This window comes from Xiphias gladius, chromosome 17 (assembly GCF_016859285.1).
Source record: "Xiphias gladius isolate SHS-SW01 ecotype Sanya breed wild chromosome 17, ASM1685928v1, whole genome shotgun sequence".
NCBI classification, from domain to species: domain Eukaryota; kingdom Metazoa; phylum Chordata; class Actinopteri; order Istiophoriformes; family Xiphiidae; genus Xiphias; species Xiphias gladius.
In genome coordinates, this window is record NC_053416.1 from 17,546,691 (window position 1) to 17,569,725 (window position 23,035).

Below are 23,035 nucleotides of genomic sequence, written 5' to 3' on the forward strand. Positions count from 1 at the left end.
TTTGACACTGCTTGTTAAATCACTTTTATCAATGAAATATCAGTCTGGGATCTTGGTTGAATTATTTAAAGTACATGTGTCAAATCTTACGCTCTTTTCATACATGGAATAGTGCTCTTAATATTACGGTCTTCATTCAAGCATGGTTCCCAAAGACTATTAGGTAAAAGCAAGTCCAGACCATGTTATCATGTTGGTCAGTTGTTGTTGAAAACATCACTGTCAGTGCCAGGACAAAGTCTTAGCATGACAATCCAATTTTAAAGTTTCACCTTAAAGCTACACTATGTACAATTTTATTGTAAAAACAATTGCGTTCAAAAAAATAAAATGTCACCTGAGCAGCAATGTGCAAACACTACCTCCATGGTTGCTCATAAAATGTGAACTTACTACAAGTGTGCAGTCTACACGATGACCTTACATAGTGCCTCTCAAAATCCAGATAATGTAATATATGTCAATCAAACTTTAAACCACAAGTTAAAAGTTACAGTACAACCAACACTCTGGGGCTGGTTTCTCAGAGAAGGTATAAACTGAACCTCATCAGTGAGAACGTGCGTGCATGACCAATGGAATAAAGCTGCTCATAAAAGCTGGAGCAGGTTGAAAATACTCATAATTTTATGGAAAAGGAGGAATAAATACTATAAAACACATCCACTAACACAACACTATCATTGAGACAGCTTTGGAATTCAAGGAAGGAGCTAAACGTAAAATCTTAGGACCATTGTATGTATTTGTCTTGAAGAGATGGGGAATCCCACACACTGCTCTTACATTTATTGATTCAGGACATCAGTCTACAAATCAGCACATCAGTCTAAGGTCTCAGTCCCTACAGACCTTCCTCAGGGGGTCTTTGTGAAACTGACAGGATCGAAACCATTTATAACTTAGGTCCCTCCCCCACACAGCTGATTTCACTGATAGGTATCACAGTGCTCAGCTATAGGCACTGACTGCATTGAGAAGTGTGAGATACCAGCCATCAGATGACAAAAAATATAGGCCAGAGTAAAGTCCTTATACAGACTTCTCATTTTTATGTTACAGTAAGTCACAAGGTAGAGAAGTTTATTATAAATCCCTGAACAAGCACCCTTCGACCGCTGATCAACCAGATAATGACTGCTCTTATTCTTTGCCATCCCCCCATAGAATCTAGTGACTACAGACAATTTTGAACTCATCACAACACTTATATACATTAATTGCACATCATCCATCAATTGCTTCCAGATGTGAGGCATCAGAGTGCTATCATGTACTAATCATAAGTGAGGATTGTCCCTCTCTGTGTCTTTAGCCAGGCTCTGCAGCAGAGACCTCTGGAAGGCCTCGTCACACGACTCAGGGATCAGAAACTCCAGCAGCAGGTCACAGATGCAGTAGATCAGATGCCTGCACATAATCACACAAACAGGATTAATGACAGACTGACATCCACAGTTATCAAGACAGATGCTTACATGGATAATATGAAATGTGAAAACTATTAAATACAACAGATCTATTCATTTCTAGCTTGAACATTAACATTTTATTTATACTATAGTATACTATAGTATAGTTACTGTTACCATGGTAAGTAGTTATACACTGTTCTCAGCTTTTGGTTTAATTTTAATTTTACAATTTTGTTTATGAGCTCCTGAGTGTAGCCATCTTAAAATAGCAAAATTCAGAGGCATATCTACTCGACACTTTGGTTGTTGCCTCACTTGTTTATCTGATGGTTCTGTAAAGACTCCAGCATGGTCTCCAAGCTCAGTCTGTACTTCTCACTGCCAAGCATGTCAGTGATGAGCTCTGTTACAGTACAAATAGTGGACAAGATAGTTTCAGGAGCCTTGCAAATCAAAAAAGCATTTGACGTGCAATCGAACAGCCGCTAGATACCTGGGAGCAGCTGCATTAGACAGTCCAGACACTGCTCCTTAGTTTCCTCTCTTTCTGCAGCACTTCGCTCCGGCCGTGGATGAGTAGGTAGTGTGCCTCCCGGCCACACAGCTTCCTGCAGCACTTGTAGATAAATCACCCAGCAGGGGGCACTGGTGAGGTAGGCAACTCCTACGTCCAACCATCTGAGACAAACGTCAGTAGTTTAGTGAAACAGCATCTGCTATTCTACTAGGTAGAAGTAGATACGACAGTATCAGCCACAGTGTATAACAAAGAAATGAAATTAAGGCATATACCTGCAAACATGCTTTAAGTGATGAGCACAGACTGAAAGACATGCGCACAAGGGGAAGCAAAACCAACAAACACTCTTAAATCTCTATAAAACATTGCGGGGGCAAGAACATCATTTACCGAGATGCTTAGTCAACCTTAAAACTCCTGGAGGCATATGTCAAGTCCAAAAATGGAGGCCAGTATAATCAGTTAATGAGAGCAGCGGTAATTCTAGAGAAATCTTTGTTTAAAGCTGTGTACCCAGGAAGGCATAAACAAGAGTATATTGGAAGGCAATCTGACAGAATCTCTTGCAGCATTCATGTGCCACAAACCACTCAGTACCTCATAAAGCTGCCCCTTATACTAAAAAAGGACCAAGGGTCCGGATGTTCAGCTGTATGAAGGAAAAATAATTGAGTGCCACAATGTCACCTGCTTGCAAAATTGGTCTGCAGTCAGATATTTTCATATGTAAGCATTGTCAGTACCAGTAAACTTATAATTGCTGTCTCTTTATTACAACAGATGAATTAATGAATCAGTCAATTTTCTGTTAACCTGTACACTGAGGCACATTCATTTTAAAGGACATTTTGGGAAATACCCTTATTTGCCTTCTTACATGGGATGGTATATGACGTGCAATGCCAGGCTCTTAAGTAGATGATCAAGAACAAAAATTCTTTAAAAAAACAATAATAAAAATAATAACGATAATAATATATTGGGCTAATAAATTGCAAAAATGTATTAGTCCCATGTACTAACTCTTACGAACACACCTGCCTTCTTCACAATGCCGGAAACTGAGTTGTTGACATGTTACAGCTGGTTGTACAGTAGGAAAATACTTGTGAATGCTACAAAGCTGCTGAAAGACACCACTACCTCTCAATGAAGGTGCCAAAGAGCAGTCTGATGGTCTTCTGTATATTCTCAGTGCACAGCCAACTCCACTGGTCCTTCATCAGCAGACACAGGATGTTCAATGCAACATCTGCCACAGCCGTGTCTGCAGCACACATGAAAAAAAACACCAAGAATAAAGGTATAAAACAATTATGGGAACAGAGGGACACCTTATAACACATAGAAAGTACAACCAAAACACATCAATGGTTGAAAGTGACTACTAGGACTCTCAGCTTGTGCTTAAAACAACAGTGGACTTTTGCTGCACCCAAGTGGCGATGCTACGTTACTGTATGTTGCTTCTCTTGGACTGCGAGGAATGCAGCATAGGATAAAACTTAAGACACGACTGTTGTGTACATCTCAACCTGTCCCGAGAGTTTTCCCTGAAGTCTTCTTGTCTTTGTGGGGCTGTTCACAGCTCTGCTTGGCTGCCTCTTTCCCATTCTGCCCAGATAAAAGTCTTTCCTGCTCTTTGACAAAGCTCTCCAGGCCACACAGCGACATGCCATTGAGGACCTAAAGAGTCATAATGAGCAAAGCGAAAAAAAGGTCAACTGGGCCCAGTGTCCATTTCAAACACACATTTGTTTTTCAGAGATGGTAAATACAGTATGGTAACTTACAGTGCTGCCTTCACTAAAGCAGTATGTCACTTTAGGATGTAGGTCAGGTATATTGAGGGATGGGGAAATTTTGTTTGGGAACATAAGCCTCCTGCATGAAACACAAAACCGGAAGGCCCCCATTAGAGTCAAAAACAAAACACAGAGTACCAGAACAACCAGCACTGATCCATACAGCACTGAACTGCTCATTAATGACCTGAGAGCCAGAAGCATGATCAGTGGTCTGTGTGTCAGGAGCCCCCAAGTGATCCCAAAACAAATCTACTGTAAGGGGTCATTAGATGATTAGAGGGATAAGACAAGAGGAAAAACATCCCCGCTGCACAAACTTAGGTTTACTTTTGGCAAATTTTTCTCTGATCTTCCTACTCAATCGTTTTCTTGTGAAATCTTGGATCATTTTACCTCCTTTAAGATGTACTTAAATTAATCAATCTAAGAAGGGAAAATTACACTTTAGTCGAATTGCACACAGCTCATAGGCAAATGCAAACTGTGATGATGGGTCACACACGGACACTGCTTTGTTATTAAGTGGTCACAGGGCAAAAAACTTGGTAATCTCTGCACTGGGCTGATATAGAGCCCTCACCTGTACTTTCTGTTGTCCATCGCTCTCCCATCAGGATCTCCCTCAAGGTCCTCTGTTGGACTGAGGGGCTCAGGATGAGGGAAAGCTGTCTTCAGTGTGTCTAAAGCATTTTCCATCATCTTTAATGGTAATCAAGTTGGAGAAGACACGAGATAATTAAATTCCCCTTATTAAAAAAATACCAAAGAAAATACATCGTCAGATCCCATTTTCGATAGTGTTAATCAGTGAGCTGTAGAGGTGATGATAAGCAGATTTTGTTACCTTTGGTCAGAGCCAAGCTAACTGTTCCCCTTGCTTCCAGTCTTTATGCTTAGCTAAACTAACTGGCTCCTGGCTTCAGCCACACATTAAATGTACAGACAGGATAGCGGTATCAATTTTCTCATCTAACTCTCAGTAAGAAAGTGAATAAGTGTATTTCCAAAAATATAGAATTATTCCTTTAAGATTTGATTAGTTTTATCTCATTTGTGTTAATTCTTCTCTTATTTTATCAAGAAATTCTTAAATATCACATTAAGACTTTCTTACGATCATACTGCGTGGTCTTCATGAGAGTTACATTATGTAGATGTTTTCTCACCTTATCAATTCTTGACTTGACAAAAGGCTTTCTTCCAAAATATGTGCAAAGATCTGTGTTGACAGCCAGAAACTCCTGCATGTCCTCACTGTTGGCTGTCTCAGGAATGCTGCTTAATTGCTAGAAAAATCATTCAAATTACAGGACCACACAAATCACTATCGATCATCCAGATTGAAGATTCGATCCTAATACCTACTTTAATGAATGTATCCAGTTGGCTTTTACGGGCTTCAACCCTCTCATTGTCTGCATTGCCAAATGGAAGGTCAGGGAACATTTTCTTCGGGCCTTTGACATCTGAAACGCATAATATTGACTTACAATAATGTCTCTGTCTTGATAAATGAAAGTTCAGTGGTCAATTAAAGGCTAATTTCTTACTCTTGATTAATTTCTTAACTTCAGGCTTCTCCTCTAAACGCGTCTGCAAGTTGAGGAACTCGCTGTATCTCCGGTTGACAGCGTGACAGGCCACCGATTGCAGAGTCGCACCGTTTTCTGTTTCAGCCACTGTCTCAAACTGTAAAACAGAAAGTGGAGGGCAATGTGTGATAATCAATAAAAGATATTCAAATATCAGTCAAACATTAAAGGCAGTAGGAGTTGGTGTTACCTTCACAGTGTAGAGAGTATAGGGATGCGTGCCAGTGCCACGCTGCTCCTTTGCAGTGACAGTACCAGAAATGTGTACATTCTGGATATGCACAGGTGCAGTTTGGTTGTTGGGAGTCTCAAAGTTGTAGGAGGTTAGACAAAGTCTTCTTGGAGGACACGATGGGGATTTCTCTTGGGCTATACCTGCTGGCCACTGGGAGTCCTCAGGCACAACCACCTTCGACTGAAGATTTTTCAGAGGAGCGAAGCAGCTGAAGGCTTCATCATCCTTGAAAGTGCTCACATTGCAGAAGTTCGTTGGAGGACCACAGTCACAAAAACCTCCTGTCAGGTCATCTTCTGAGTCTGATTGAATGAGGGAGTCCAGTGAAATCCTTTTGGACTCCGGGGACCGGGAGTAATGGTCGGACATGATTGAACAGCAGTTCACTTTGCATGGTGTGAGCAAACCTGCATGGCGACTTTGTAATTTCTCCACAGACGTCAGGCTAACCATGCTGCTCTGTGAAGAGTCCCTCTCACAGGTCGTACTCTGGCTCTGTAGATCATCAAGGTCAGAAGCGCTTCTGCTGGTGAGGCCTGCTTGTTCAGAAGAAGACATTGACCTGCAGGTGGTCCAGGACTCCTGCTGGATCTGACATCGGTATAGTGCAGCTGCCGGGAGCTCGTTCACATTGACTTCCTGTGGTTCTCGGGACCTGGTAAATATGTCTACAATGGTCTGGTTCAGCCAGTCAGGATCCGACACCCTGCTTATGAGCGGCAACAGCACATTGCAGGTGATGAGTTCTGTAACCATGTAACCTCCAGTCCTGGTTTCCATCTGAGGGTATGGAACAAGCACATGTAAGACGAGGTTAACAAGAGCTCTTGAGTAGCTGAGCTCAGCGGCTGCATTGCTCACAGCTGGATGGGGGGCATCTACTTCCCTGTAGAGCTGCCAGAGGCTAATACCCTCCCTCTGTGTTGACCGTATCTGTCTTGCAGTGATGTAGCTCTGCAGATGACAACCGTACAGCTCTAGCAGCCGTTGAACCAGCGCTTTTCTGTCCACTCGCCGCGCACGCTCCTTCAGCTCCATCACTGACTCCAACATTGAATGACGCACTGCATGTTCAAACTCCCCCTCCACCTCTGGCAGCAGGGTACGATACCATGAGGACACAAAGTCACGCACTGCTTTGTGGACAGCACTGTTGATCTCATGGTTCAACCTCCACTCATGTTCAGGGGAATACAGTGGTGGATTAACTGTGCCAAGAGGAAAAAAATGTTCCAAGTGGAGAAGGCTGTTTGCATCCAGTACGGCACGGGACCCGAGCCAACCCCCGAGGACCACCAAGAGACTGGTGAAAATGCAGAGGAGCCAAACGTTCACAAGGAGATGGAAGAGGACAAGCCATGCCAGCAGAGCTCCGAGCCCTAACAGCCTCCGCTGCCCAAGTAACTCTGATAAAGTCCAGTGATTAGAGCTCTTTAAGGAAGGCATTACAGTCAGCAGGTGAAGTGTGTCCTGTTCAAAAAAGACAATGACCCTGTATATCCTGTGATATAACAAGGAATAAGAATGAGAAAGTGGTGCTTTGGATTGCTTTCTTTACTTGATTTAAAAACTCTAAATAATAAATATTTATAAAAATAAAAAACTCTGCTTAAATTCTCATATGATAAAGCCAGTTGCAACTCTTGCTCGCAAAACCTTAGTTGTGTAATATTTCTGTATATTGATGGGACTTTTTGCTATTGTTTAGGGCTGCAACTAACAAATATTTTTGCTATCAATAAATATGAACGTATCCTCGATTTATTGTTTAATCATTTGGTCTATAAAATGTTAGAAAAGGGTGAAAGATTCGATCCATCCCAGTTTGCCATAGTCCAAGATGACATCTTTGTTTGTCCAACCTACTGTCTAAAACTTTAAAATATTCAGTTTTTCAATGTTATAAACCCGGGAAAAACAGCAAATCCTCACAATGGAAAATCTGGGACGACAGAATTTAGGCATTATCCTTGAAAAAAAAGACTCAAGCAATTAATCGATGATCAAACTACTGATGATTAATTTTCTGTCAACCGACTAACTCTTGCAGCTGTACTGTTGTTACATAAATAGTTGCAGAGCTGATATGTTTGTCTCTTCCATAAATCATTTTTTAATGATATATGGAATATTTTTATTTTTGGAATATATTTTTATTTATGATATAATTTTCATGATGAGATAACAACCACTCCCTCATTGATCAGCTTGTAATATTGCCAAGTACAAAATCACTAGTGAGGGCTTCTGAGACAATTTACTTTGGTAGAAGTAGTAATATGGCAATGTAGAAATATTTTATTACAAGTGCATTCAAAATATTATTTAAGTAAAAGTATTAGCATTAAAATACACTATAAAGTATTCATTATGCAGAAAAGCTCATTTCAAATTAATGCATATTATTTTATTGGATTGTAATTATTATTGAATAAATATGTACAATACTTTAATGTTGCAGCTGGTAAAGGTGGGGATTATTTTTGACTATGTAGGCGTACAGTATAATGCTGTGAATCTCACCAATGGATCAATAAAGTCTTATCTTAATCCATGATAATACATCTTAACATTTTTGATCATTATATTTTGTATGACATATGCAAAATAACCAGTAACTAAAGTTAACAGATAATGCAGTGACATAAAAGTAGGGTAGGCTACAATATTTGCCTCTGAATTGTGGTTAAGTAGAAGTATGAGGTCGCAGAAAATGGAAACACTCAAGTACAAGCACCTTATAAGGTTCAGTACTTGTCTAAATGTACTTAACAAACAAATTCAAATGCTGGTGCAACATTCTAATCTCGTAAAAGTGCAAAAATCAACGTTTATCACGTCAGAGCGGGACTTGTTGCCATGCCAATTTGTAAACTTCAGCTGACAGTTAATCTCCTGCACTGCAAGCTGCAGCACTGAGACCAGTCTACTGAAGCTACACCTTGCCCTCATCTGAGGTCACAGATGGTGCTACACCTAGCATAGGCATCTAGTCTATAGTCTACCGACATGGGTCTGCAGTTATCAGGAATATTCATCCCCGTTGTGAAGCCAGCAAAGAGAGTAAAGCATACATTACCCGAAAGGTTGTTATTGGAGCTTTATAGCACGAATACAGGCTGAATGGGACACCCTCCTCTTCTGGGACACTGCTTTAATCCTCCAACAAAGATTATCTGGATCAGTCTGCCAGTCAAGATGGACACACACAGCCCGTATGGAGACATAACTAGCTATAAGATGTCCACTTGAGCTCCCAGCCAGCACAGACATCCCCCGTGTTCACAGCTCTGTGGGAGAGCAACACATTCCTCTATGGCCGGTCTCAAACGAAAACTGAAGTGAATAAACAAATACTATTCAAAACAAACAAACAAAAAATAAGTTAAAACAAAAAGAAAAGTAAAGGGGTACATGAATATTCGAATTAAAAAAAAAAAAAAAGGTTCTCAAGGCATTACAAGTAGTCATTGTCCAGATGGTTTTCTGATTTGTTCTTCCATATAGTGATTCAAAGTAATGTCTCATCTCATTCTTGAACTGGTGTATACCTGGTTTTCCTTGAGACCATTTGCAATGATGTACTTGGCCTATAGAATAAGAAGATTTAAAATAAAAACATGGCTTTGATCCATATGATCCAAATTTTCTTCATAGAAAAATATTACATCTATTTTCTGTAAATAAATCTTGGTCCCACAGTATCAGATACATGTTCTGCAGTCCAAAAACTTTTCGATAATTACATTCATAAAATAAGACTAGATATTATAGTATTCAAAGGATATGATAATTTCTACAGTATATTTATTAGAAATTAGTTTGTTGGATAAATTGAGTGTATGATTTTCTATAACCTTGCTGATAACAAATTTATTTGTGTAAGACAAAATTAATTTCCAATTCATATTTTCAAAGTGAGTATTCCAATAGAATTTACCACAAGGAGTTGAAGGACTATGGAGAATATGTCTGCTACAGTATATCAGACATATGCATTTTCTGTCCATTAAACCGATATAATATGTGTCTTAATCTGTATATTGGATGCATTACTGCCTTGCAGAAAACCGACAAAATATCTTTTTTTTACCTAATTGTCATAAAAAATAGATTTATTTTCAAACTTGATATTTTTATTATTCTGAAGGGTCTGAGCGAAGAAAAATATTGTTTATGAATAAGAAGCCAATAGATAAGAGCCTGTCTGTGGAAAGATGAAGGTTATTTACATCAAAATCGCATTCGAGAAGGAACTCTGTACAGCCAGTGGATGCAGAAGGTACAGTAGCACTAACATCCCTGTCAAGCAGGACTGGTCACAGGAGTGTTGACGACTGGCTCTATGACTTCTGCCTGGTTTGTCCAGCTGACGGATCCTGCTTTAGAGTGGGGTCATACTGAAACTCCTACATCATTGAAATATCAAATAAATAAATAAATGTAGAAATACAGAAATAAATAAATGTAAATATACAGATGGGAAGAAATAAATAAAATGATTTATTTATTTTAAATAAATAAGTAAAAAAACATTTTTACGTCCTAATTAAATACAAAATTTTGCCGATATATTAATGCATTTATTTAGGAATTAAATGATTTATTTCAGCAATCATTTAATGTAATTATTAAACAAAAGATTATTTATTTTTCTGTATTTTGTTATTTAATAATTGCCACATTCATTTATTAATTTCTATAGTTACTTCATGATGATGATGGTGATTATTATTCTTCATTGCTGATGTGGTCATCTTTCACCCTCCAGATGTGGAAGTTAATATCTATTATAACAGCCTACTGCTGTGTCGTTACCAGACCCTGGAGTAAGCGTGTTTTCTGTGGGGAAAATCTGTGCCACATTTACTACCCCCCCCCCCTCCCTCCCCATACTGTAGCCTATTACATAACCGGGTTATATAATAGCCTACTTGCATCTCCGGCGGCGACGTCTTGCGTGCTGCTGAGCAGTCAAGGGTCCAGCTGGAGGCAGATGCACAGAGCAGGAGCCGTATTCATCCCCGTTCACCACTGCCATGTCCCCTGTGAAGCCGGAGAGCGCAGGTAAGCCTCCTCCGTTTTGTGGACGTCGTCCCTGAACTGGCGGGGAAACGGCAGTTTTGTCGCACACCTGTCGGTGTTTGCGGAGCGCTGTTACAGGCACACGTTTCACTTTCGGACCCAACGTGCACTTGAAAGGCGCAGTGCACTGTAACGGCCTGGGATCGGATCTCTCGTGTGTACACTTTTATAAAATAAAGGAGTTCACTGTGTGGGTTCTTATCTCTTTTGACCGCTGTAGAGGTGACAGTCCGATGACGGGCGACCAAGCCAGCTCCAGAAGGTCTGTGAGAGCAGTACAAACTGTTGTCTGTGCCATGTTTATACGGAATGTCCCTGTATATTCATTTCACACGCAAAGATGAAGTACTTTCACAAGCGAGCCACTCCCTGGCAGTAGAACTGCGTTGAGGGAATATAATGGAGTCAGTCCATGGGCAGAGCCTAGCTGACTGTTAACAGTAATTTAAGTCAGATGCCTTTCGAGAGGGTTTAAGAGAGTAAAACACTGCAGCGATGCCAAACAACACAGTTACTGTGTTAACATTTTGATTTTGTTCGTTGGAGACTTTCATTTTTAGTCAAATGCATCCTCCATTGTTTATGAGGTTCTCTTCCCAAATGTTTTTTTGAACTAAAATCCATGTTTGCATCTTTTTTTTTTATGTGTTAGTTTGACCCATTAGCAGCCACTTAAGTAACCTTCAGTAATGTTTAGTCAGATTTAGAGAAGATTAGTTTGTTACCAACAGAATTTTTATGCATTTAAATAAATGTATAAACAAAGAGTGGATGTTGCATTTGATCACCATCTTTGCACTTTTGAGCACAAATATTAGACATGTAACTTGGCTGAATGAATGAATGTATTTTTCATCAGATTTTGTAGGTTGTTGCCTGATAGTTTTTCCTATAAAACAAAGAAAAATAATCTTAGTCCTGTTTGAAATTATTGACACCCTTGAATTTTAAGTACAGAATTTAGAAAAGCTTCAGAAATAAATGCAAATTAACCAATTTTGAATAATCAGAATATTTAAAAAAAGAAGTCCAAAGTTTCTGAAAAACAAAAAATGCTTTCATATGGTGAAATAAAAAATACAGACATAAAATGTATGCTTGACACAATTATTGGCATCCTTTTGATGGATTAAATTAGTTCCTCAAACAAAATAGAAAGCAAATAGGACTAGTGCTTAAATTTCAGTGGTCACATGACCCGAATTACCGAATGAATGATTGATTTACTGCATAAAAAGGGGCTGATTTGTTGATAGTTTCTTCTTCACAATGGCGAAGACACGAGAGCTGTCTGAGAGCATCAGAAATGCTATTAACAAAATACATAATTCCAAAGGCTACAAGGCAATTGTCAAAGATCGTGAAATCCCTTTTTCAACAGTTCGTAATGTCCACAAGAAGTTTCACAGTCATAAAACTGTTAAAACGCTTCCAGGACGAGAAGAAACTCAGAGAAGTCTGCAAAGGTTGATGCTAATTGTGGAAAAAACACCACACAAGACATCTAAAGAGCTTCAGGCTGACCTGGAGCCATGTGGAGTGGTGGTTTCAGCCCGTACCATACGCCAGTAGGGCTCCATGGGCGAAGGCCAGGGAGGAAAACGCTATTGGAAAAGAACACCCGACCTACAGTAAAACATGGTGGAGGTTGTATCATGCTGTGGAGCTGCTTTGCTACCTCTGGTACTGGAGGCATTGAATGTATTAAAGGAATGATGAAATCCCAAAATGTGTTACCCAGTGTCAGAAAACTAGGTTAAAGGCATCCTTGGGTCTTTCAGCAGGACAACGACCCAAAGCAAACATCCAGCAGCACAACAAAATGGTTGAAAAGGCAAAGATGGACTGTTTTAAACTGCCCATTAATGAGCCCTGACCTAAATCCAGTTGAAAACCTTTGGAGAGAGCTGAAATCTGCCATATGCGAATTTAAAAGAGCATGAACGTATAGCAGTGGAAGAGTGGCAGAAACTACCAGCAGACAAGTAGAAAAAGCTCCTAGATGGCTACAAGAAATATTTAGAGGCTGTCGTTGTTGCCAAAGGGTCTGCAAACAAATATTAGTGAAGTGTAATAATAATTGTGTCCGGGGTACATTTGTTGTTGTATTATTTCCCTAATATGCAAGTTTTTTTTTTTTTTAATTTTATTTTCTTCAGTAATCTTGGATATTTTATTAAATTTGCATCATACAAAATTGGTTAATTTACATTTATTTCTGAAGATATTCTAAATTTTATACTTTAAATTCAGGGTTGCAAATAATTTCAACCAGGACTGTAGTTTATTCAGTTTACTTTGGCTCAGGAGCTAAAACATTAGCAACATCACACAGTTTGAATTGAACGCAACATCAGCATAGACAACCATCTCTCAAATATCTGTCGAGTTTAGGTATAAGCAATTTGGGTATGATAATGTTAATGTATTTATTTCCTACAGATGATAACAAGCCTGCTGACAATGGCAAGGTCAAGGGATGCATCAACACGCTACTGAAGGGAATGGAGACCATTGCTCCTTTGGTCCGCTCTGTAGAGGAGTCCCCTGAGCCAATCTCTACTGAAGTACAAGGCGCCATTCCCTCCTGGATCAATGGTAACCTCCTTCGTAACGGCCCGGGGAAGTTTGAGTTTGGAAACACACAGTGAGTTGGAAAAACCAGCATACTGCTGCAAAACACAAACGAAAACGTTTCCAAGTAAATGTAATTGAGCCTTAACGTGTGTACTTCACCACAGCTACAACCACTGGTTTGATGGGATGGCTATGTTACACCAGTTCAAAATCGACAAAGGCCAGGTGACATACATGAGTCGGTTCCTGCACAGCGACGCCTACAAGAAAAACAGTGAAAGAGACCGCATTATGATATCAGAATTTGGTACCCTCGCCATGCCTGACCCATGTAAAAACTTCTTTCAACGCTTCCTTTGTCGCTTTGAGATGATGGGTGAGTGGACAGAATAAGAAGGGATGGGAAAAAGGCAAGTATTCTGTAAATGGATAATGTCTGACTAAGAGGAGGGTTCAGAGCAGTCACTGTGGTTGGTTTGTTGACTCATTGTACGCGAATGTTGCTTCACTGTATTTCTGTCTTGCCTCGAGGTATAAATGAAACAACAACAAACAGAGGTTGTGAGGCAATAAGACCAGTTTGGTAATTTGAAAAGGAGCAGAAGAGCCACGATGACTAGAAGGATAGTCTAGATCAGGTGGAAGAAAGGAACACTCTGTACTAAACTGTGGCGAGGCTGGGGGTGGTACCTCTCAAGTAGTCTGTATACAGCATGGTTACATAATAACGTTTGCTACAGTGGGGAACCAGAGGGGGGAGCAGGAATTTCCAAAATGTTTTACGTTGCCACTGGACTTCTCAAGGTAACTAAGAGCTGCAAATCACGAAGCAGAATGGTTTACCAGGTTTTTTTGTTTGTTTTTTTTTTTAAAGAAGAGTGCTTTCATTCATTTAAAAGGCCTCAGTAATCCCTTGTTTTTCTTTGTTGCAGAACCAACCGACAACGCAAGTGTGAGCTTTGTAAAATACAAAGGTGACTATTATGTCAGTACAGAGACAAACTTCATGCACAAAGTGAACCCAGAGAATCTAGAAACATTGGAAAAGGTACTAACATGATTGTAATGGAGTAATAAATGTTAATATTGATATAACTTTCATTAATTATAAGCAAAATATATGCATATATTCTTTCTTCTGTCTACTAGTCCAGTTATATCAGCCATAATCATCATGTTTCCACTCCTACAGCAGCTTTAACAAACACTGATTCTTCTCATTCTCTGCTATGTTTTGTAGGTGGACTGGAGCAAGTTTATTGCTGTAAATGGAGCCACTGCCCACCCACACTATGACCCTGACGGTACAACCTACAACATGGGCAACTCCTATGGAAGCAAAGGTTAGTCCCATCATCCATAAGACCATTAGTAAGGTTTACAGCTGAATTATTGGTTTCTCACGCTCCTGTATTTAATGAAAACTAAGTTGTGATCATCTGCCATCACTTCCAGGGGCCCTGTACAACATCATCAGAGTTCCTCCTGAGAAGACAGATGCCAAAGACACCCTACAAGGGGCCAAAATACTCTGTTCTATTGTGCCTGCAAACAAGTCCCATCCCTCCTACTACCACAGCTTTGGTAAGCCAGCCCTCCTGGGTATCAGTCGTCATTAGTGGTGTCCGTATGTTTCATCTGTGGCCCATCCTACAAAGCCCAGTGAGACCTTTCTCTTGCTTCCAGCCATGTCTGAGAACTACGTGGTGTTCATTGAGCAGCCAATTAAGATGGACCTGCTGAAGATAGTGACATGTAAGCTGAGGGGGAAGGCTTTGAGCGAGGGCATCTACTGGGATCCCAAGCTGGAAACTGTCTTCCATCTTGTTGACAAGCGTACAGGCGAGGTGAGATGTGACCGTGACGGTTAGGGCTGAGGATTTATGTACAGCTAAATTACGAAACTTGATGGAAAGTCTGTGTAGGGAGACACTAATTGTGGGAAAACAAACTCGTCGAGCATTTAGATCATGAGTGGTCTAATTTGTTTGTTCTGTACAACAGGTCAGCTCAGTGAAGTACCACACCAAAGCCATCTCCACCTTCCATCAGATCAACGCCTTTGAGGAGGAGGGATTCCTGATGCTTGACATGTGCTGCTCAGATGACGGCCAAGCCATCAACAACTACCTCATCCAGAACTTGCGGAAGTCAGGAGACGCACTAGATGCGGTCAGAATTTAATTACTGGCACACACATAGATTAACACTCTTTGTGTAGTTATTAAAGGAATCCTTAGATACCGACAGTTAAATATGCTCGGAGCAATCCAGATTTTTTTTCTCATTGTGCTTCAGCTTAATGCATCTGTTGTTCCTCAACTTTTCTTGAGTAATAAATAACTGCTCAGGGCTTTATGGGCTTTGTTAATCTTTTTCCTACTAAATAATTATGAAGTACTTTCGGAAGAGAACTTTTTCAAAATTAAATCTGAAACCCTTCTGTCTGACCATAGTTTTAGATGTGTTTATTAAATAATCAGTTATGTTTTCAAGGGTGCTGTTGCTTTGTAGGCCAACTTTTTTCGGTTTCTTTGCACCAAAAGAGAAAAAGACATGCTGTATGAGAACAATCTCTAAAATGCACTCATACTGCATTGTTCCTGTACTGTGTCCGTCCCAGGTGTACAACACCATGTGCAGGGTTTTCCCCCGGCGTTTTGTTTTGCCCCTTAATGTGGCCAGTGAAACGCCAACAGGCCAGAACCTGAACACACGGCTCTCCAGCACAGCAACGTGTGTCAAAGTCAGCAAAGATAAGGTGAGTTGGAAACTAAACTGTACATGATAACCTCTTAAGTATCATTTTCCACGGGAGATCCGAGAGAGTGTGTAAATATCATCAACCTATATTAATCTAATACTGGTCGAAGCCCTCTTTTCCTTTACTTGAGTAGAAGTAACAAGATCATAATCAAAAAATGACCCCTGTGGCTGTTGTTTTACTCTAGATTATATTAATGAATTAATGTTACAGATGCATTGATGTGCATTAAATTTTGTTGTAGCAGGTCAAGGTGGAGTGAATTGTAATTACTGTATATACTTCTGGATAGTTTAATGTACAATGTATTGTATTTCATAATCTGATCATGTTTTGTATGTAAAATCTTAACCTGCAAAGTAGCTTGACTATCAGCTATTGTAGCTGTCATTTGCTATGTAGTGAAGTAGAAAGTGCAATATTTCCCTCTGAACGAAAGTAAAGGACATGTAACTCAAAATTACGTCACGCCTAATATAATATAGTTACAAGTTCTTTGGTAAGTGTACTTAGTTAAGTTTGTGATTTTAGGCATTTTTTCGATCAATACAAATGGAGGAGGACATGCAGATTTACCATAAAAGCACAACAAAGTAGTTCAGTTCCCCATATTCTTCTAAATATTTTCTACAGTGATTGAATTTTAATAATAATTATACCTATTTAAAACTTGTCACAGTAAAAGGTTAAACTTCAGCAGTCATTTCCACCTCCCAAATTTTGACCTATGGGCACGTGGGGGACAATAACATGTCAAACTGCCTGCAATTTAGGCTGGTCCTAACCTGTTAAGAGCTTTAAAAACAAGTAAAAGCACTTTAATATCAATTCTAGAAGATATTTGGAATTAGTGCAGAGAAGCTAGGACTGGAGTTACATGTCCTCTCTTCTGTGTTTTAGTTCGGAGCCTGGCAGCTGGATTCTGGATGAGTTTAAGCCTCTCCCCGAAAAGAGCATTACAATAGTCAAGTTGACTAGATATAAAAAAATGAATCAGTTTTTCACAGTTAAAAAGGGCCATACCCTTGTGATATTCAGACTAAAAAACACTTTGGGCCTCCTTGTTCATATGATGTTTAAAATTCAAATTGGAGTCTAAAATGACTCCAAGGCTTGTTACTTCCACTCTGACCACAGCAGCCAGATTACAGAGTTTCTCAAACCATATATCTCTTTTGGCTTTAGTCTCAAATCTCTCACTATTTTGGTAAGAGCAGTTTCCACGCTGCGGTTGGCTCGGAAGCCAAACTGAAATTTTTCCCGGACATTATTAACATTGATAAACCTAGTAACTTGATTATAAACTACTTTTTTAAGGATTTTACTGATGAAGTGTACATTGAATATGGGTCTGTAGTTATTCAGGACTCAGGGTTCTAGGTTTGATCAGGGTCATGTGAAGAGGGGGGCCTTTACACACAACCCCCCCCCCCCCTTTAAAAATGATCGCAATGATTGCAATATGCATTCCAAGGCCAATTTAAAAAGGCCGTAGTGACAGGGGCAAACTGGGAGGTGGAAAATTTACTACCAGTTACTATCTTAGAAAATTTGGACACAGAAATGTGTAAGAATGTCTGCATGGCTGACATGCTTGCCTTCTGCTGGGTTTGGCTGAAGAGGTCAATAGTGTTTTTAACAATAAAGGTGCTGACAGTTAAAACTGTACTGTTAAAAATCTAGCAAAATCCTCACCTTTTACAGCATAGGCTTGGCTCAGAAATTCATAGTTTAAGACATGGGTTTAATAATTTCTCTATCATGGAAAACAGAGTTTCACAGTTACTGCCAGCCTCTGTGATAAAATTCTTCCTTTTCACACGAGTATCCCTAACTGAAGCTAATGACCAGTGAACAGATGGCAGGACGACAAAAACTCTGTTGATGATAAGTAACAATGGACATCTGATCCTCCCTTTGTCAACAGGTGTTCTGCCAGCACGAGGATCTCCATGGAGATGACCTCCATGAGTACGGTGGCCTGGAGTTCCCTCAGGTCAATTATGGCAGATATAACACACGACCATACCGTTATTTCTACGGCTGCGGCTTCAGACACCTGGTGGGAGACTCTCTGCTCAAGATGGACCTGAAGGACAAGACGCTCAAGGTGTGTTGTATATGTGTATGTCTGTGTGTGAGCGTGTGTGAGTAAATCTTGGACGACTACATTCAGTTTTACATGCTAGCATTTGTTATGTTATTTGTTATTGTTGAATTGAAGTATAATTATCCTAAAGCATTTTTTTTTGGTAAGAATTAGTCATCGTCCTCTTATTCTGCCTTAATTTGTGGCAGAGATTTGTCAATGACTTCGACCACAATTAGACAGTATGTAACGTTTAGTTCAGTTAAACACCTGCTGGCATTAGTTATATTTACCAAAATGTCGAACTATTTAAAACAAAAAACACTGGAGACAACATGTACCATATACTGTAGAAACAGTATCACTGATATGCAGGACACACAGTACAATCTAGAAATAATTACAGTAGAGCTACATTTTTAAAGAATTACCATTTCCATTCTAAGGTCCTTTGAATGATGAGACATGACTTTAAGAAATGCACTAATTATTATTTAATTCAAAATTAGTCAGTGGTAAAGGTGAAATGCTGAAACACTAAGCTGCTATTTGTGAATATGATATACCGCAGGTCTGGTGCCAGAAGGGTTTCTACCCGTCCGAGCCTGTGTTTGTGCCGTCACCTGATGCCGTGGACGAGGATGATGGTGTCATCCTCTCTGTGGTTCTCACCCCCTCACAGGTAAGACGGTTAATAAAGACTGAAGTTAATACAGGAGTCATAGGAGAGCCCATGTGACGCGAAAAGAAAAACTTTTTTTTTTAATGGTTCAGCAGTGAAAGTGCCTATCAATCTGGAGTTATATCCTTGGAACAGTGTGTTATTTTGGAGAAACAGGCCTCTATATCTTCACACCCTGTTGTATCTCAGTAAATCTACCACCTTATGCTCATTTATAATCCGTGCGTCACTGTGTAACTACTGTAGGTTGCTATATTATTGTCACCGGTGTAGGCTTTCTTGAGTTTTAGTTACCACCATGCCGCTGGCTTGTAAGTTGACCTGAGCTCAGCTGATTTTCTCGCCCAAAGTCTGTTATCAGTCGAACACATAATCATTCATAAATATGAATGAGGTGAGATGAGCGGATTCATAAATATTCATAAATGAATTTACACGAAATGAAAGTTTCAAATTGCATACAGAAAAATAAATCTTTCTAAGGTATAGAAGAAAATTTGTTTTCTGGCCATGTCAGTGGTGCAAGTAATATGAACAATATCTGGTATTAAGTCTGCTGAGAGAGAGAGAGAGAGAGAGAGAGAGAGAGGATTACAATACATACTACATATATAATCACAAAATTATAATTTACAAAGATTTCTGTCCGTGGGATTTTTGTTGCAGAAACCGATGCTACTTTGGGTTTTTGACTAATGCAAAAACTGAACTTTAATGTGAACTACAATGTTTGCAAATTATTCCAATCAGGATTTTTAGACATCTGAAAGAAAACTATAGCCAGTGGATTAATTCGACATCTTACACACACATATTACACAAGAGGGGAAGAAGAGAAGATTTCGAACCATCCTGAGGTGTTGTTGTTGTGCTACCTTCTGACAGCATGTCTGGCAGCCGGAATCTAGGTTGTGCTACGCTGTATTATTAATCACCTCCCTTCTCCTTGGTTTTCGATAGTAATTCCACCAAACTTTTCTCTCCAGGATAAAGGAACATTCCTCCTGGTTTTGGATGCAAGGACGTTTGAAGAGCTGGGAAGAGCCAATGTGCCTGTTAACATGCCTTATGGCTTCCATGGTACCTTTAATGCCTCTGTGTAAATCTAATTCTGTTACATTTGAAGTGTTTCTGATATATAACAGAATACAAGAACACTAGATGCCGTGTTAATCCTTAGAACCACTATATTCCTGATGGTACAGAGTTCCTCTTGCACTGTATGCTAAAGATGGAACCAGTGTTCTGCTACTGACTGAATGGTACTTTTCTAAACTGATTTCTGATATGTAGTAACCTCTAACCGCTGTGTTTTAGCACTTAATTAGCTCAAAGTTACTCATGTTATTATTATCAATTATTTTCCATTTGTATCAACCTGAAACTGTCATACATGAGTTATTATACTGTAGGAATCAAACCTGTTGTATTCAGGTTGAAGGATGCTCCAACTATCATTCCACTCAAGTGCCAAATGAAAATTTCTTTTGTACTCTTTTTTTAATTGTTACTATTTCTTGGACAATATTTTTTTAAAGGGTGGATGACTTTTATACACTACATTTTTACCTTTGTGAACTATCAAGTATGTTTATGGAGCTGTGCTTTGTCTATGCATCCTTAATACACAGAATCTTTGCCAAGGTCAAGTTCAGAAATATGCCCACCTGCAAACACAGTTGTTTCATACGCTGACAGGATTTTAGAAGAAATGTAGGTTTATTATTAACTTGCATCAGTTTATTAAACAGAGTTTTTGTAGATATGAATTCTATTTTCCCATGTTATTTTTGACACAAAAATTTGCATTTTTTTATATTTAAAAAATTGGAAATGATACATCATTTCAAGCTAAAGTGACAAACCTCTCCACAGATGTAAAACCTTAGCATAGACCTGCTTCCTTGCTCTTATAGTCTTTCTTCTATGGCCTTACCTTCTTCATCCTCCTTCTCAGTACCTTCTCTGTGATTGTTGCTGAATTTTCATTTTCATTTTTTTCAATTACAATCTTTTTCTTTCCCTGTAATCGTCACAGCAAAAAAGGCCATAAAATTCAATTTCACATTATTTTTAGTTAGATTTGTCTTACAAAATGAGTCTGTGAAATGCTCAGAGCAAATATTTGTGATTTCATGTTGGTGTCAAAGGTTAAGTATTAAAGCACATGTGAGGAATTGTTCTGTTTCACAACATGGATATATCTGTAGTGAGCCTCGAAATGCGCAGGAGATGATGAATCAGTCTAAATATTGTTAACTTTTAATACTAACAGTGGTCACTTGCCAGTATACTGTAATGCACACATGGAAACTGCTTAGGTACTTAAGTGCACTCATTACACAACAATTTATTAGTAAAATGTAAGAGTCTCCATGAAATGTTTGTATTCTTTCAAAAGCTGATTATTTTAAACTGTTGACTTCAGTGCTGCACTTGTTTTATTTGATGCCAAGCCAAAAAAAACATGCTAAAGCAAATGCTAAATGGCTGAGTCATTTGGCTCAGGTTTTATGTCTGCTGCAAGAAAGCCAGACATTATCCACCAGAGGGCAGCACGTGATGCCATTTGCTGTAAGTACATTCACTGCATCTAAAATCAGGACCAGGAGTCACCACCAGACCAGGGGTTGATGATTAAAAATTTCCAGGAATGAAAATAAATAAATAAAGGACAGAAAGAAAAACTGTTGCATGTTGTGTTGTTTGTGTGTAACTGGGCGACAGTGAGACCTTGGCTTTGTGAACAGCAACAATACAATGTGACCGTGTTGCACTCCGTATTGTAGCCCTTGTGAACAGCAGCTCTCTTCTTTCAGCGGTATGATTGTGAATCTTAATGGATCCACTTTCTGGCTCATACAACTGTTTCAACAAAGGAGTGAGGCAGGGGCTCAACACGGACACATTGGCTATAAGAGGGATCAAATCTGTGACCCTCTGACAATGGGACAGTCTGTAACCGTCAGCCCACCCAACCTCGTCGACGACATACTGCAAACACTGGAGAAACCTGGCACTGAACCTCAGACGGGTTATTTCCAAGTTTGTGACCTTAACAACTGCATTTATGGGACACTTGAGACAGAGTGCCTCCACTGGGAAAAAAAAACAGAAAAGACGAGATGCAAGGAAATAAGAGCAAGTAAAGGAAAACCTTGGTTCAGCAACAAAAACAAATAAAAAAGACTCGAAATACATTAAAATTGAAACAATGGATTAAAGCAGAAGACTTACTGCAGCTTGCCATTTCACTTTTTAGTCTGCCTGTGTGGCCGCAGAACAGATGCACATTTCCATAGAGGAGTGAACAAAAGGGAAAAGAAAAAAAAAAACTGCGTGTTCCTGGCAGCCGGTTAAAGCAACAGGAACTAAACTCTTAAAAGGAAACCTCTAAATCTTTAACAGTGTTTTGCTAACCAATTTAAGTTTTTAAATTTTTAGGGATGCTCTTGGAGTACAGGATGTGCACTGATAATGATTACAACTAGGCCTGCAGATAGTACATTATGTTAGAGCAATGGTGATTTCTAAAAATCAAAAAGAGCAATATATAACCATACTTGTTTTCTCTGTCTGAAACTTTATAACCATACTTGTTTTCTCTGGGTGAAACTTTAAAGTACTCACTACTGGCTTCTGAGTGTGTTTTATTCTCTACAGGGAATCTGCACAATCAATACATTAGTATACTAATGCACTCTATATAACCAACTGAATGAAGAAACCTATCAAAAATAATAATATTTCTGAAAAGTCAGAGATGAAGTGATTTTACATCGATCCTCTTCAGTTAGAATATTGAACAGGAATCCAGCAGCGGATTGTTTTGATTTATTCTGCTAAGAGAAGTGCTGACAGTTATCTCCCCCGTAGCAAATCTGGAATCAAACAAATCTCTGTCATTACCAATTCAAAATATGTTGCTTTTTATGTCGTATGTACCAATAGATTTGTATTTGTTTTTCAATGAGCATTATATGAAAACTGTACCTGAAACTTTATCCTTTGTGTGTTTGCTTAATTCATTTTAGTGTCCTACAATATAAATATGTACAGGCAGTAAGTAATTTACGAACAATCCTTTTCACATGGACTACTCAACATTGCTTTAATTTTCCTATTTAGCGCAGACTGGCTTTGCTACAGAGACAAGCTTTGTGGAAGCAGTTATTACTATTGAAGCAGTCGGTAGTGTCTCGGGTCAGGATTTGTGATTTTCTGGCAGGATGACAGTTTGTGATCAGCTGTGGCATAAGGAGCACAAC

At 39.2% G+C, this 23,035-nt stretch overlaps 2 protein-coding genes across 3 annotated transcripts; one reads left to right on the forward strand and one right to left on the reverse strand.

Annotated features, from left to right (window-relative positions):
- Positions 1 to 61: 61 nt before the first annotated feature.
- On the reverse strand, positions 62 to 7,016 carry snx19a (sorting nexin 19a). Its single transcript, XM_040150794.1, has 11 exons — positions 5,526 to 7,016; positions 5,294 to 5,432; positions 5,109 to 5,209; positions 4,910 to 5,029; positions 4,324 to 4,442; positions 3,729 to 3,819; positions 3,471 to 3,621; positions 3,079 to 3,202; positions 1,909 to 2,093; positions 1,731 to 1,818; positions 62 to 1,410 (listed from the first exon to the last, which is right to left on the reverse strand). Exons 1-11 carry the CDS (start codon positions 7,014 to 7,016, stop codon positions 1,281 to 1,283), a joined length of 2,739 nt encoding a protein of 912 aa, XP_040006728.1. The 3' UTR covers positions 62 to 1,280.
- A 3,509-nt stretch (positions 7,017 to 10,525) lies between these two features.
- Positions 10,526 to 21,431, forward strand: LOC120803158 (beta,beta-carotene 9',10'-oxygenase-like). 2 transcript variants are annotated; one of them, XM_040151527.1, is made up of 12 exons: positions 10,526 to 10,637; positions 13,098 to 13,302; positions 13,397 to 13,608; positions 14,165 to 14,280; positions 14,473 to 14,575; positions 14,688 to 14,816; positions 14,919 to 15,079; positions 15,237 to 15,404; positions 15,856 to 15,993; positions 17,924 to 18,106; positions 18,657 to 18,767; positions 19,754 to 19,870. In XM_040151527.1, the coding sequence occupies exons 1-12, from the start codon at positions 10,610 to 10,612 to the stop codon at positions 19,868 to 19,870; spliced, it is 1,671 nt and encodes a 556-aa protein (XP_040007461.1). In that variant the 5' UTR covers positions 10,526 to 10,609. The 2 variants fall into 2 exon arrangements, with proteins under 2 accessions (XP_040007461.1, XP_040007464.1); XM_040151530.1 differs by lacking the exons at positions 10,526 to 10,637; positions 13,098 to 13,302; positions 13,397 to 13,608 and adding an exon at positions 13,615 to 14,036 and having other exon boundaries at positions 19,754 to 21,431.
- Positions 21,432 to 23,035: the final 1,604 nt, after the last annotated feature.

Bases quoted from the DNA above. Each gene is read 5' to 3' on its own strand.
- snx19a (XM_040150794.1), bottom strand. From the start codon at position 7,016: ATGCCTTCCTTAAAGAGCTCTAATCACTGGACTTTATCAGAGTTACTT. The intron at 1,819-1,908 runs GTATCTAGCGGC...GTACTGTAACAG, and splicing joins TCTAATGCAGCTGCTCCCAG to AGCTCATCACTGACATGCTT. The intron at 1,411-1,730 runs GTGAGGCAACAA...GATTATGTGCAG, and splicing joins CAGAACCATCAGATAAACAA to GCATCTGATCTACTGCATCT.
- LOC120803158 (XM_040151527.1), top strand. From the start codon at position 10,610: ATGTCCCCTGTGAAGCCGGAGAGCGCAG. The intron at 14,817-14,918 runs GTAAGCCAGCCC...TCTTGCTTCCAG, and splicing joins CTCCTACTACCACAGCTTTG to CCATGTCTGAGAACTACGTG. The intron at 15,994-17,923 runs GTGAGTTGGAAA...CTTTGTCAACAG, and splicing joins TCAAAGTCAGCAAAGATAAG to GTGTTCTGCCAGCACGAGGA.